Source organism: Marmota marmota, unplaced genomic scaffold (assembly GCF_001458135.2).
Source record: "Marmota marmota marmota unplaced genomic scaffold, marMar, whole genome shotgun sequence".
Classification (NCBI taxonomy): Eukaryota; Metazoa; Chordata; class Mammalia; order Rodentia; family Sciuridae; genus Marmota; species Marmota marmota.
In genome coordinates this window covers 1,617,499-1,630,915 of record NW_026000000.1, presented here as the reverse complement: position 1 = coordinate 1,630,915, position 13,417 = coordinate 1,617,499, and the positions used below count along the sequence as shown (strand labels likewise).

The following is a 13,417-nucleotide window of genomic DNA, read 5'->3' as shown; positions in this document are numbered from 1 at the left end:
CCACTGAGGAACATCCCCAGCCCTTTTTTGTTTTTTATTTTGAGACAGGGTCTCACTAAGCTGCTTAGAGCCTGCCTCACTAAATTGCTGAGGCTGGCCTTGAACCTGCAATTCTCCTGCCTCAGCCTCCCAAGTAGCTAGGATTACAGGTGTGCACCACTGTGGCTGGCTCAAGATTTCTCTTTTGGGCAGTGAAATGTTCTAAGATACATCATGGTGATGGTTGTACAACTTTGGGACTATGCTAAAAACAATTGAATTGTGCATATTAAGCACAATTATATATATATATATATATGAATTAGGACACCTTTTGTGGAATTTTTCCAAGAAAAATTGTCAAGCATATAATGCATCATAAACCCTTAGGCTACTCATGATCTTATTCCTTCTCCCATATGTCTCCAAAATTGTCATTATTTAATTCAGTTGTATTTTATCAGAATCCTATATAGTGTCCAATCAATGGCAAGATATAAGTAGAACAAAAAATATGATTTCCTTTGATTTTTAAAAAATTTTCCTAAAGAACACTTTATGAGATGTGATGGATAAAACTACCAATGTGTTAACGACTTATTTTGCTCCATTTGTAAAAGTATTTTAAATTTTTAAATATACTTTTCTAAAACTATGAAGAAGAAAGACTTTTATATTATTACATCTAAATTTTTATTTATAAATGCAACAATCAATTTCAATATAAGAAACTTTATCATTAAAAGGATTTTCTTTGGTTTGAAAGTATTTCATCATAATTCTACAGTGATTACTGATAATATAAAACATTAGAAATACGCACCAACAAGGATGGAATAGAGGATGCCAGGCCTATCTGATGGTGGCTGAATATTCCGGTCCTGATCAATGGCTTGGATTGGTGGAGTAACAACAATGGGGTTCAGTTCTTCCTAGAAAAAAATTCAGAAATTAGTTCAGCTGCATTCTAATACTTTCAAAAGAATTGACATCTTAGTCTGGCCACCTATAGAGCATCTGATCTAGTAATTAAAATATATGTTAGGACTCATGGTTTTAGACCTTACAATACTTAACTTTGAATGTGAAGAGGAAGCAAGGTGCCTGAAAATTAAAAATGAAAAGACATAGTAATCTGTACATAGAATTTGATATGGGGAAAATGAGAAAAGATGATTATAATACATCCTTAAATTTTATAGAGGTTGTGTTTTTTAAGATGAAGGCTATAAAATGTTCTGATATGAAGTTTTTCTTTCTGCTTTAGAAAATACTTGAAATGTTTATATTGTCTCCATCCTAAATATTTCTTTACATTTTTATATAAATTACATTAATTTGATAAACTTCAAAAATATGCATTAATTAGTTCACCTGCATTCTAATAGTTTCAAAAGAATTGACATTGATACATATCAAAGTCACATTATTTGAGTTTTATATTATTAAAATTAGTTAATAGCAGGTATAGACATCAAAGTAGACTTTAGACCAATGGTACAGAATAGATTACACAAAGATAAACCCACATAAAAAAACATTTATCTCATTCTAGACAAAGGCACCAAAAATATATATTGGAGAAAAGATTGCCTCTTCAACAAATGGTGCTGGGAAAACTGGAAATCCATATGCAGCAAAATAAAACTAATTCCCTATCTCTCACCATGCACAAAACTCAACTCAAAGTGTATCAAGGACCTAGAAATTAGACAAGGGAGGCTACATCTACTAGAAGAAAAAGTAGGCCCAAATCTTCATCATGTTGGATTAGGCCCTCAACTTCCTTAATAAGACTCATAAAGTGCAAGAAATAAAATCAAGGATCAATGAATGGAATGGATTCAAACTAAAAAGCTTGTTCTCAGCAAAAGAACAATCAATGAGGTGAAGAGATAGCCTACATTTTGGGAGGAAATTTTTGCCACACGCACATCAGATAGACAGTAATCGCCAATGAAAAAATTAGTTATATATTATGTAGTTGTAAGTACTTAATTTATAATGGTCTTCAAAATTTATAATAGATATTGTAAGCTGGTGTTTCCCAATTTGATGTCCATAAAGAACTCAAAAAACTTAACAGACACACATACACACACACAAACACACACACACACACAAAAACAATCAATAAATGCACTAAGGAGCTGAGCTGACACTTCTCAGAGAAAGATATACAATCAATCAACAAATATAACAATATATGAAAAAATGTTCAATGTCTCTAGTAATTAGAGAAATGTAAATCAAAACTACTCTAAGATTTCATCTCATTCTGGTCAGAATGGCAGTTATAAATAAAAGCAACAATAAGTGTTGGTGAGTATGTAGAGAAAAAGTAACTTATACATTCGTGGTGGGACTGCAAATTGGTGCAACCAGGATGGAAAGCAGTATGGAGAGTCCTGCTTGGAATGGAACCAATATTTGACCCAGCTATCCCACTCCTCTGTCTATACCCTAAGGACTTAAAAATTCACTATTGCTAAACTGTGGAAGCAATCTAGATGCACTTCAATAGATGAATGGATAAAGAAACTGTAGTACATATACACAATGGAATATTACTCAACATTAAAATAGAATAAAATTATGGCATTTGCAGATGGAGTTGGAGAATATCATGCTAAGCAAAGTAAGCTAATCCCAAAAAACTAAAGCCTGGATGTTCTCTCTGAAAAGTGGATGTTGACACATAATGACGAAGTGGGCAGTGGCATGGGGAGAATGGAGAATCTTTGATAGGGCAAAGGGGAGGGAGGGAAGGGGAGGGGATATGGGGGTAGGAAGATGGTGGAATAAGATAAATATCATTACCTAGATATGTGTATGAATGCACATGTGGTGCAAATCTACATCATGTACAACCAGAGAAATGAAAAGTTGTGCTCCATTTGTGGACAACGAATTGAAATGCATTATGCTATCATGTATAATTAGAACAAATTTAAAAACACATAAATAACAATGAAAAAATTAGTTATATATTATGTAGTTATAAGTACTTAATTTATAATGGTCTTCAAAATTTATAATAGGTATTGTAAGCTGGTGTTTCCCAATTTGATGTCCAGTGGTATTTTATTTTGCTATCAACACTTGTAAAAAGTTTTTCCTATTGGAAAAGAAACAGATAAGCAATATATATACACTTTGTCAGCCATAAGTTTATGTTGCAGTCTCTCATCTCCTCCATTATGGCATAAAAGCCACAAGTGGGCATAAATGTTTCAATAAAACTTTATTTTAAAAAGGAAGTAAGTGACACACAATTTACTAACTCCTATATGAATAATCTGTATGTTGGAAAAAAATGAAGAATGAAAAAGCAATAATATATATGTTGGATAAATGAAAATATTTTTGTACAGATCAATTTGGGAATCATGGTAATAAATAAAGTGTTAAAAAGTTGATCTAAAGCAAGGAAGATCTTCTCAGAGACTTAAGTATGCTAATTTGTGTAATGACTCCCTAAAGACATGGCATTGTGTGTACAATTGCTAGAAACATTTATTAACATCTCTTTGAACTAATATCTTTAGAACATATTTTGGGAAACACCACTTTAAATTTTTGCAACCCTGGGCCCCAATATGTAAGTGGTAATTCTAAAGGAAAATAAAAATCTCTCTTAGTATCTGACAACTTCACATTCTGAGGAAATACTTCAATGATATTTCATATTATTTCTTTTCAAGTGACAGAACACTGAAATCCATCATTTATGTCTTGCAAAAGCAATAGTTTCAATTCTCAGTATAAATGCATACTGTTGAAATGCTAAAAAGAATACTGATATTAAACTATAATGTGCAATACTTATTTTCATGAGAATAATCACAATTAAGGATGATTATTGACCAATAATTTAGATACTATATAAATCTTAGGGGTTTTCAAGTTCACTAGCACGCTTTCTAAAGACTAACCATACTTTTCTGAAAACAATCAACTATTGGTAGGAGCAACTTAACTAATATTCTATTCTCTAACTGTGAATTCAGAAACATGAAAATATCAAATCAATATCAAAGTAACTTCATTACACCCAACTAATTGTTGTTTCTTTCATACAAACAAAACACTCACTAAACTTATCCCTGCTTCATTTACCTCATGCACACTTTCTTCATCTTTCTCTCTTTTATGCGTGGACACACACATACACACACACATAACTTCCCAATGGTTGGTTCTCTTCACATATATTACTTGTATTCATTCCTAAACTGAAAAAGTCTAAGCCTCGTCAAAATATGTATGTTTGAAATCAGAATTAAGTATTAGCCAACTGTTCCTAGTTCTATGTTAAAGGAATATATTTTTATCAGCCAAAGTCAATTTATAGTTAAGCTCCTTTATTCCCAGTTAAGCTAATGAAATATATGGCATCTTTTCAAAAGTGTGGCATTACTCAAGACTCTGAGAAAGGATTTCAATTCTGAGTATTTTCTGTAGTCCTAATCTGCTTCCTATGGTCAGAATATACCCAGAAATCCCAAATAGTTTCTGACTATTTGAAATACCTAAGTTTCCTATTTGCAATTTTAAAAAGTAAAATGTGAGTTTTTCTATAGAGTGGTAAGTGTGGAAAAAAAAAACCCTGCAATATTGAGGTGTCTCATCTGACCACCTTTACTCTCCTTGTTTCTGTAGAGCTGCCAAGTTACTAATCCATGAAAGTTTTAGTTTTGGTAATTAGCCATGTAAATTAAAATCCTCTCCAAATAACATCTACAGTTGGTGAAATAAGCAGTGGAGTTTTAATTGTCTTACTTAAAGTTAAATAAACAAAAGGAAAACCAAAAATAACAGCAAAGTCAAGAGGGAAGGAATGAGAAGTGTTAATTACATTTCTCAACTATATTGTTTCTTGTTAACAAATGTCATATGGTAAGAAGTGAAGAAAGAAAAAGAAAAAAATTACAACATGTCTAATTATATTAATAATCATCAGAAGTAAAAATTGGAAATAGCAAAGCATGAGTATATTTGGATACTGGGTCTGGAAGTGAGAGTAAATGGAAGGAAGATATTTTACCTAAAATCATTAAGTACTGTTTGATTATGTCATTAACGTGGCTGCACTATTTTTAATTTTATAAATAAATGAAAAAAATTACAGTAAGGAAAATAAAGAAATTTTCTAGGTAAATGTTTCTATCAATTTCTGGAAATTTGGGAGAAATAATGTTTTAAAATAACTTATTATGATTCATAGTTTGCCTTAACTTATAGGAACTAGCAACTTACCCTAATAGATTATTTTTTCCTCTGTTAGCATTAATAAGTTTGTTGAAAAAATGAGGTTTAAACGTGAAAAAAAATGCATTCTCAAACATAAATAATGTCCAAGATTACCTCCCAAATAAGTGGTGATCATTGAATACTGAGAATTTTTACAATTACTAATATATACATTAAGATATACTGAAAATTGTGTATTGTTTAAGATGAAGCTGAAGAGTTGAGAATAAATGAGCAAATTATTCAGCTTAAGTATTTTTAAGAAGAACAATGTAAACCCTGCCCCCTAAAAGAATTGAGAAAAAAATAATAGAGTGAAAAAATAATAAAATTGAGAGGAAAACAAAATATTCAGAAATGTCTTCAATTTCCTAAAACTATAATATCCTTATAATAAAAAATCCCTTTTCTCCAAGTTACTTTGAGGCAGAATCTCTAGGACACTGAGCTTAGAATATCAATCTATATAATTAGGTCAAGAATAAAGTGCAGATGGTGGTATATTGGCTTGCTTAGAAATAATACAGATTCTCTGCTTCTTTTCCAGGCTGCTAAATCAGAAACTTTAGGTGTTGAGTTTTAACAATTTCACCAGATGTTTTGATACAAGCTAAAATTTAGAACCTCTGGTCATAGGAGAACCCCAGCTTCTGTACACATAGGTGCACAATTGCATATCCTTGCAGTTCTTGGGAGAGGGAGCAGGGAGAAAGAGGTGTCACAGGGTGATAGTGGGATTCAGAAAGAGAGCTGCCCGTCCTATAGGAAAACTTCAGCTTGAATAACTGAAATTTAGATCATTATAATCCTCTGGAAAAAAAAACAGAAAGAAACATATTTTTTAAATAATAGAGAAAAGAATATTGAATTTATTTTATAATTATCAATTGATATCCTTTAGGTATTCTTTTTTTTCATATTCCTTTCACCTTTGGTTCAGAGAGAGGCAGAATGTTGTCAGATTTTGGTACCAGCCACCTCTGATTTCAAATTCTAGTTCCCTTACTTTACTAGCTGTAAAATATGGGCATGTTAACCTCTTTTAATTTCCCTCATCTATAAAATTGGAAATATAATCATTGTGTCTCTTTCATTAGACTAGTGCATGGGTTAAATAAGTTAAATTATGTAAAACACTTAGAAATACTTTACTTGCTTCCCTTTTATTTTCTAAATTCTGTCCTGTGAAGTGAACAGAATTCTTCTTGCTGGCAAATGCAATTCATGAAATCAGAGAATTTGGCCAATAGTTGATTGAATACATTTGTGTCAGTTTATATTCTAATGAATTATTCAAGGTGGTAAGAGATCACCATTCTCTAATAGGTTTCAGAGTACCCACTACCAAGAAGAGTGTTACTACTACTGCCAGAAAAATTTTCAGAGCTCTTGGGAAAAGACAATCATTTCAGAGATTTGTTTCCTCTGAAGAACAGATTCTTTGCAAATAGATAGTAATTACTGTTGTTTATTCTTCTCCTGTCCTCCTCATTTCTTTCAGCTTCTGATTTTACTGTCTAGATTATAGAGGAAGTATATGTTAAAGAGGTTAAAAAATCCACCCATAGATTGAATGCACTTCAGTGTTATTTATGGAGAGGATCAAAATGTTCCTCTATTATGATATAATAGCTATAACTACTACTTTACCACACCCTTGTTAGCAGAAAGTATATTTAGTTTTATAACCATCACACTAGTGCCTCACAGATTTCAACAAATTTTCATAATCAGGTTGAATTCCAGAAAATACCTAAAAAGGCCACTCAAACCCTGGAAGCCTCTTTCGTACTTTGCCTCAGAAGTGAAGCTGCTTTATAACCTCATTTGTCTTTGAGCAGTCCTGTCTCTTGAATTCTATGCGGGCTGATAGGTGTTATGTTGGGAGTACATAGGAGAGCAGATTTGTATTTCACTGTTTAAACCATTCAGAATTACATTCCCTGATCTTATCTTTACATGGATTCAGTCCACATAAAGAGATTCGTAATGTGAACGTAAGAATAGAAACTAATAGCAATGAAATGATTATCACCTGTAAAATTACTGTATAATTCAATGATTATAAAGCTCAATATTATTAGCTGGGCATGGTGTCACATGCTTGTAATCTCAGCAGCTCAGGGGACAGGCAGAAGGTCCACAAGTTCAAAGGCAGTCTCAGCAATTTAGAGAGGTGCTAAGCAACTCAGTGAAACTCCATCTCTAAATCAAATACAAGAATGGGCTGGGGATGCATCTCAGTGGTTAAGTGCCCCTGAGTTTAATCCTGGGTACCAAAAATTAAAAAAAGACCAATATTATTCCATGGGTAGTACATATTTCATGTTCATGAGTCTGGAGAGAGAGAGATCTGGTTTTTGAATTGGTCTAAAACAATGTGCTCATTAACAATTATTGTATTCTACTGAGAAGACAAAAAGTTTTGAGGTGAATGTGGTTTCGCTACTTCTCACACAATCTCATCACCAGATTGAAAACAATTTCAGGCCAAATGTTATCATATAAACAATAGAGAAAATAATCCTAGCAAGTAATCAAAAAAGAAGTATTCTGAAAACTTTTCTGCGGGTTTAAGAAAATTTCTACTCTCTTTACTCATAGGGTGTTCAAGCTATTCCTTTTTATAAAATGTATATTTAAAGGTAACATGGAGATTCCAGATTGAATACTTGGACCATTTTAACTTGTATCAGGCAGACAGAAGTAATGATCCACAGAACTCTGCCATATCATTCATATCATATCATTTCTATGTTAAAAGGCCACATAACTCATTTGATTTTTAATTCTGTTTTATGCAGAATTCTTTTAAATTATTTAAAATAATTTTAGCCAATCTTTTTTATTTGGTCAATCTTTATATATTAAATATTTTTCCATTTTGCTTATGTTAATTAATATCTATCACTGTACAAGTCTATAGGTCTATATATTTTGAAAATAAGAACCCATATTTGGTATAAGACTCATTATTAAAGCCTTTGGTACTGGTTGAGATACGGATAAAAGAAACCCTGTATAAATGCTAAAAATATCTTTCATCTTTACATTCAAAATAATTTTTTTGAGTAAAATATACCTAAGAGTATACTGAACTTGCCAAAATATATTAAAATCAATGGCAAAATAATAACAATCTAATCCCCAAGACATTAAACAAATCCCTAAGGAAGAATATATTTGGATACATCTCTGAAAATGAAGCTAAACTCCTATTATCACATATTTCTATTGCATAATAATCATATTTGACTATTATCTCCAAATACTAGAATTTTTAGTATTATGTGTTTGAAATATCCAACCTATTTTTGTAATATTAGGCATATAATTTTATTATTATTTTGATGTTTGCTCTGTATTTAGTATGTGAAAAGAGGATATATGCAAAATATGAAAAATGCCAGGCCATAAGTTTTCTAACACTGACAAAATAATTTAAAATTTCAGTAAATTTTATAGTTTAACATCAAAATAATTGAAAATATTATTTATTATTAAATTGATTTTATTGATTTTATGTTCTTTATATTTATGTAGACATTTCTCTTTAAATATCCACTCAAACTTAATATTTAATATATTTTTTAAATCTGTTATAGAGTCTCATTAACAAAAGATTTAAAGTGCTTGTAAGAAATGTCAGTGGATAGTATTATTCTCATCTAACATTATATTACAAGTATACTGTTTTCTAGAAGTTTTTGAAAGCATTCACTCAGATTCTTGCTTATTTTTATGTATTAACAAACAATAGAAAAGAAGAACAAATCAAATATATTCTTAATCATTCAAATACACTTAACATATTTCCTTAAGAGGCCAATCATTTCTGTTTTTATTTGCTTAGTTTTGTCTTTTTAAGTGGCAGAAATATCATATTGGCTGGAAAAGTTATCAGAAATTTCAAACCTTCTCCAAACTGTGAATATTTCAAAAGGGTAACTAATTAAGGTGAGTGGTATGGGAACTTTAAAGTTTATATGGCACATAAAAACGATGTCTGGGTCATATTAAAGTCTTCAAAACAGTCTTGCTATTTACCATTCCTATAAGAGGATGGCAAAGTCCACAGGTAGAATACTCACATAGTGATGATTCATGAAAATACCATTAGCTCCTATCTACTAATTTGAGTGTTATATATTAAAGAGAAAACTCAATAAGTTAACAAAAAGCACCATCATTTTATTATTTTCATAGCTAACTTTATGACCCTTCAATATTATACTCTTTTTTATTCCATTGTGCATGCACAGTTTTTAGATATATATTAAGCTTTCTATACTGTGACTGAATATATTTTCAAAATATGTATTTGAATATCCTTTCAACTGAGTTATTTGAACACTTTTGCTGATACTGCCCACGTTTTCAAACTGCTTATTTGAATCTCTCTTTGCTTCTTAAATCAGAAAACTCTGGAGTAAGTTTCTCCTATATCTTGGATCTTCAAATAAATTCCAGAAGGGTAAGAAAATACTTAGCTATGAGTTAACCCCATTGTTACTTCCTAGGATTTATCCTAGGAATAAAAACCTACAGGAAAAACTGCAAGCCTATGGACTTGTTTTACACTATCCAAGCAACATAGACTCAAAGCAATATTGCAATCAGAGACACTGGATTCAGCTACAGAAATTAGTTTCAAAAACCCTCAAATTTAAGGGCTTGCATCTATTTGATAGATATTTGCAAAGAGGGTATATAGAGCATAAAAAAATTCCTTATAGCCCTTTTTTTGGGTATTCTTAACCATTTCTTTAAGAGGTTCTTTTGTTCTAGTCCTCACATTGCCTCAAACCTGAGATATTCTTGTTCTTTGCCTTCCATTCATTAACACATTGCTTACTGGAAATCTTCAAGTCAGGACACTGTAAGTCAGTAATAAATAAGAAACTAAGTGGGTAGAATGGCTCTATTATGAAGAGGAAGAGACAATCTTGGGAGAACTTTGTTTACAATTTTAGTCTCATCACACTTGCATGAGTATTTCAATTACAAAAATGTTACGATGCCCACTGTGTACATCCATGTGTCATCATGATGACTTCAATTTATCATCAAATCATAATTAAAATTCAGAAATTCTCTCTCAGTCTCTCTAGTTTAGAGGTATGTACATATAATATAATATATTACATATAATATAATAATATATAATGTGCATTTTATTATAAGATATAATGATATTTAATATCATATAGCATAATATATGTATATTGAGAATATTCTCAATGTATAACAAATTTATAACAAAGCAGTCTTTTTTATTGATTTGATTTTGGAGAAAACAAAGTCTTAAAGTTATCAGATGCAGTATGACTTAGTGGGAGAAGAAGCATGTTTTTACATCAGTGAAGCCGAGTAATGTGCACACTATTTTCCCAAGTGATTTTATTAGTTTATGTTCCCACTGAGTATATATGTGATAAACATGAATGTGCAAGTCAGTGGGAGAAATACTGAATTTTTTTCATAAAGACTGATTAAATATTGGTAAACAACTTCTTTTGTTTGGTGGGGGATTGAACCCAGGGACACTCAACCACTGAGCCTTATCCCCAACCCTATTTTGTATTTAATTTAAAGACAGGGTCTCACTGAGTTGCTTAGATCTTTGCTTTTGCTGAGGCTGGCTTTGAACTCGCAATTTTTCTGTCTCAGCCTCCCAGAGCCACTGGGATTATAGGCATGTACAACCAAGCTTGGCTAATTAACAACTTTTATGATAAAATTATATTAGATATTGACTCCATACTTTATGTAAAATAAATCGTAGTGGATCAAAAATAAATGTAAGAGAAAAGCACAAATGGGTTAGACAATAACATAAGTGAAAATGAGGAAATGGTTTATTAAAAAATGCAAGTATTTTCATATCAAATAAGTAATCAGTGATCACAAACAAATCTAGTAATTAGAACATTCAAAGGCCTAGGAGAAAAATGATCTGAAAAATTTATAATAGAAAATAAGTAGGTTAAATTTTGGAGGAAAAATAATGATATCTGTTAAGAGGTTTGAAAATACTTGTAGCTTTGAAAGTACTTATTGATTGTACTCTGAGTTGTTTATCTTACATAAATATTCAGAAATGTTGCTAAGAAAAATATTCACAATCAAATCTATCGTATAATATACAATTTACTTTATAAGCAAACTTTTTTATTAAAGTTCAATACATATGATACCTTAATAAATCATTAGTTTCCATTCTGTTTTCACATTTCTATTTCATTCATGTAATCACTACTGAGATTAAGAAATAGAATATAGTCTCAGTAGCCCATTTTTAAATATTCTATACCAATTACTACCCTTCCTTCCATCTTAGAGATGACATGACTTCTCATATCACAGATGTCATACTTGTTTTGAGTTTTATGTAAATTGAAGTATAGAGTATATCTTCTAGGGCTTTTTTATTCTTATTTTTCACAAGATATGCGTGCATCTGAGATCCATGCACATTGTTAAGTAGAGTACACTTGTTTTAATGATTGTAGACTATACAACTAATATCCCAACATTTTAAAATTATTTTTTAAAAGAAATCATAGATTTTAAATTATTTCTACTACATGCTGATATGAATAATGCTGCTATAAACATTTGTGACTGTCTTATACATATTCACATGCTTCTGTAAACATTAAGAATAAAGGTGGAGAATGTGCTGGATTGCTGCCAATTTTTTAAAGTAGTTTCATAGGTTAAAATATTAGTATAGGGTGGGAGAATTTGAATTACTTCAAACATTTGCCACAGTTTGTAATTTTATTTTCTTTTAAAATGTTAGCAATTCCAGTAGGTGTGAATTTTTATCTCAATTTGTATGTTCTTGATGACAAATGAAGTTAAACAACTATTTATGATATTGGACATTTCTGAAGCGTTGATTTATATGTTTTGGGTACTTTTCATTGAATTATGTATCTTTTTCTCCATGTTTCATAATAGTTCTCTGTTTGATGGAATGTAAGGCTTTTGTCAACTTAAGAATTTATTAGCATACAAACAAAGATATTGTGTCCGCGAAAAACTAAAAATAAATATTTTGGGGGAAGAAGGCGGTGAAGGGAGAGCATTACCTCTGTGTACCGCGTCACTGTGTGGGAGAATGACAAGTTAGAACGGCTAAAAGCTATCTTGTTAGGAATTTCCAGCAAAATTGGGGTGCTCCAAAACCTAGAGGAAGGATTTCCATCGCACGAGGATCAGCTACAGGGGCTCAAACGCGAGAGATTTGTCCGCAAGGAGGGTCACGCTGCTTATTCAGCAAATCGCCCCCCGGGCTAGAGTCTGCTGTGCGTGCTGGGAAACGAGGAGATAGCAACGCAAAGATACAGCGCTGCAGTTTCCGCGGGCTTCTGCCAGCTGTGCAATCACCATACTCAGTGCTGAATTCTGGGTTTGAGATGGGGGAAGGAAGCGGTCCAATTCGGTTCTCCACACCGGTCAGACCACAGAGGAAGCCAGCGGCCACCATCTTGGAGAGCTGACGTCACCATCCCTGTTTTCGACTGATCGCAGCTCATTCAGCCATAGAACAGGTAATTTCAGGCTGCCACTCGCCTGCGACTCGCAGACAAATTACTCAGGCTCAGTGCTAAATAACCCGTGGAAACTGCTTCTTGGAGCCTGCTCCTATCAGAAAATACACCGAGCACGGAGCAGCCGAATTCCGGCTCCTAGAACTGCTCTGGCCCAGGGATAAAGAACCCGCGGAAACTGCTTCTCGGTCCGGGTCCTGCTGAATACTGTGGAGGTAAATACCAACCGAGCCTTCATAGACAGTGGCAACAGGACTGAGACGGAGCTTGTGAGGGTCGGTCAGGACTCACCTGTTGCTTTGGTCACCCGGCAAAGGGAACGAAATGCTGCCATTCACATGGGATAACAACATGGCAGAGATCTGATGTCATCAGAAAGCGGCGGAGGAGAGAACTTCATCAATACCAGCGGCAACAGAAACAGTTGGTCTCCTGGTAAAGAAAGTGAGTCACAGACACCCGAGTCTCTCTCACTTTGTCATCAAGCCAGAGGGGCAGAGCAGAGCCGCCGCCCGCCGCCCGGAACAGGCCCAGTGGCCTGCCGGTGTGGTAGTCACGTAACCCCAATTGGAGTAGGGGCAGAGCAGAGCCGCCACCTGCGCCCGAAAGGTAGGCAGACCTGCGAC

The 13,417-nt window shown here is 32.8% G+C and overlaps 1 protein-coding gene across 12 annotated transcripts in view; it reads right to left on the bottom strand.

Moving 5' to 3' along the window:
• Pcdh15 (protocadherin related 15) overlaps positions 1-13,417 on the bottom strand; it is a 1,628,869-nt gene that overhangs the window by 358,416 nt on the left and 1,257,036 nt on the right. For all 12 annotated transcript variants that reach the window (XM_048807407.1, XM_048807408.1, XM_048807415.1 and 9 more), the window contains one exon: positions 803-911. In XM_048807407.1, the coding sequence (XP_048663364.1) occupies positions 803-911 (109 nt within the window). The remainder of the gene's footprint in view (positions 1-802; positions 912-13,417) is intronic.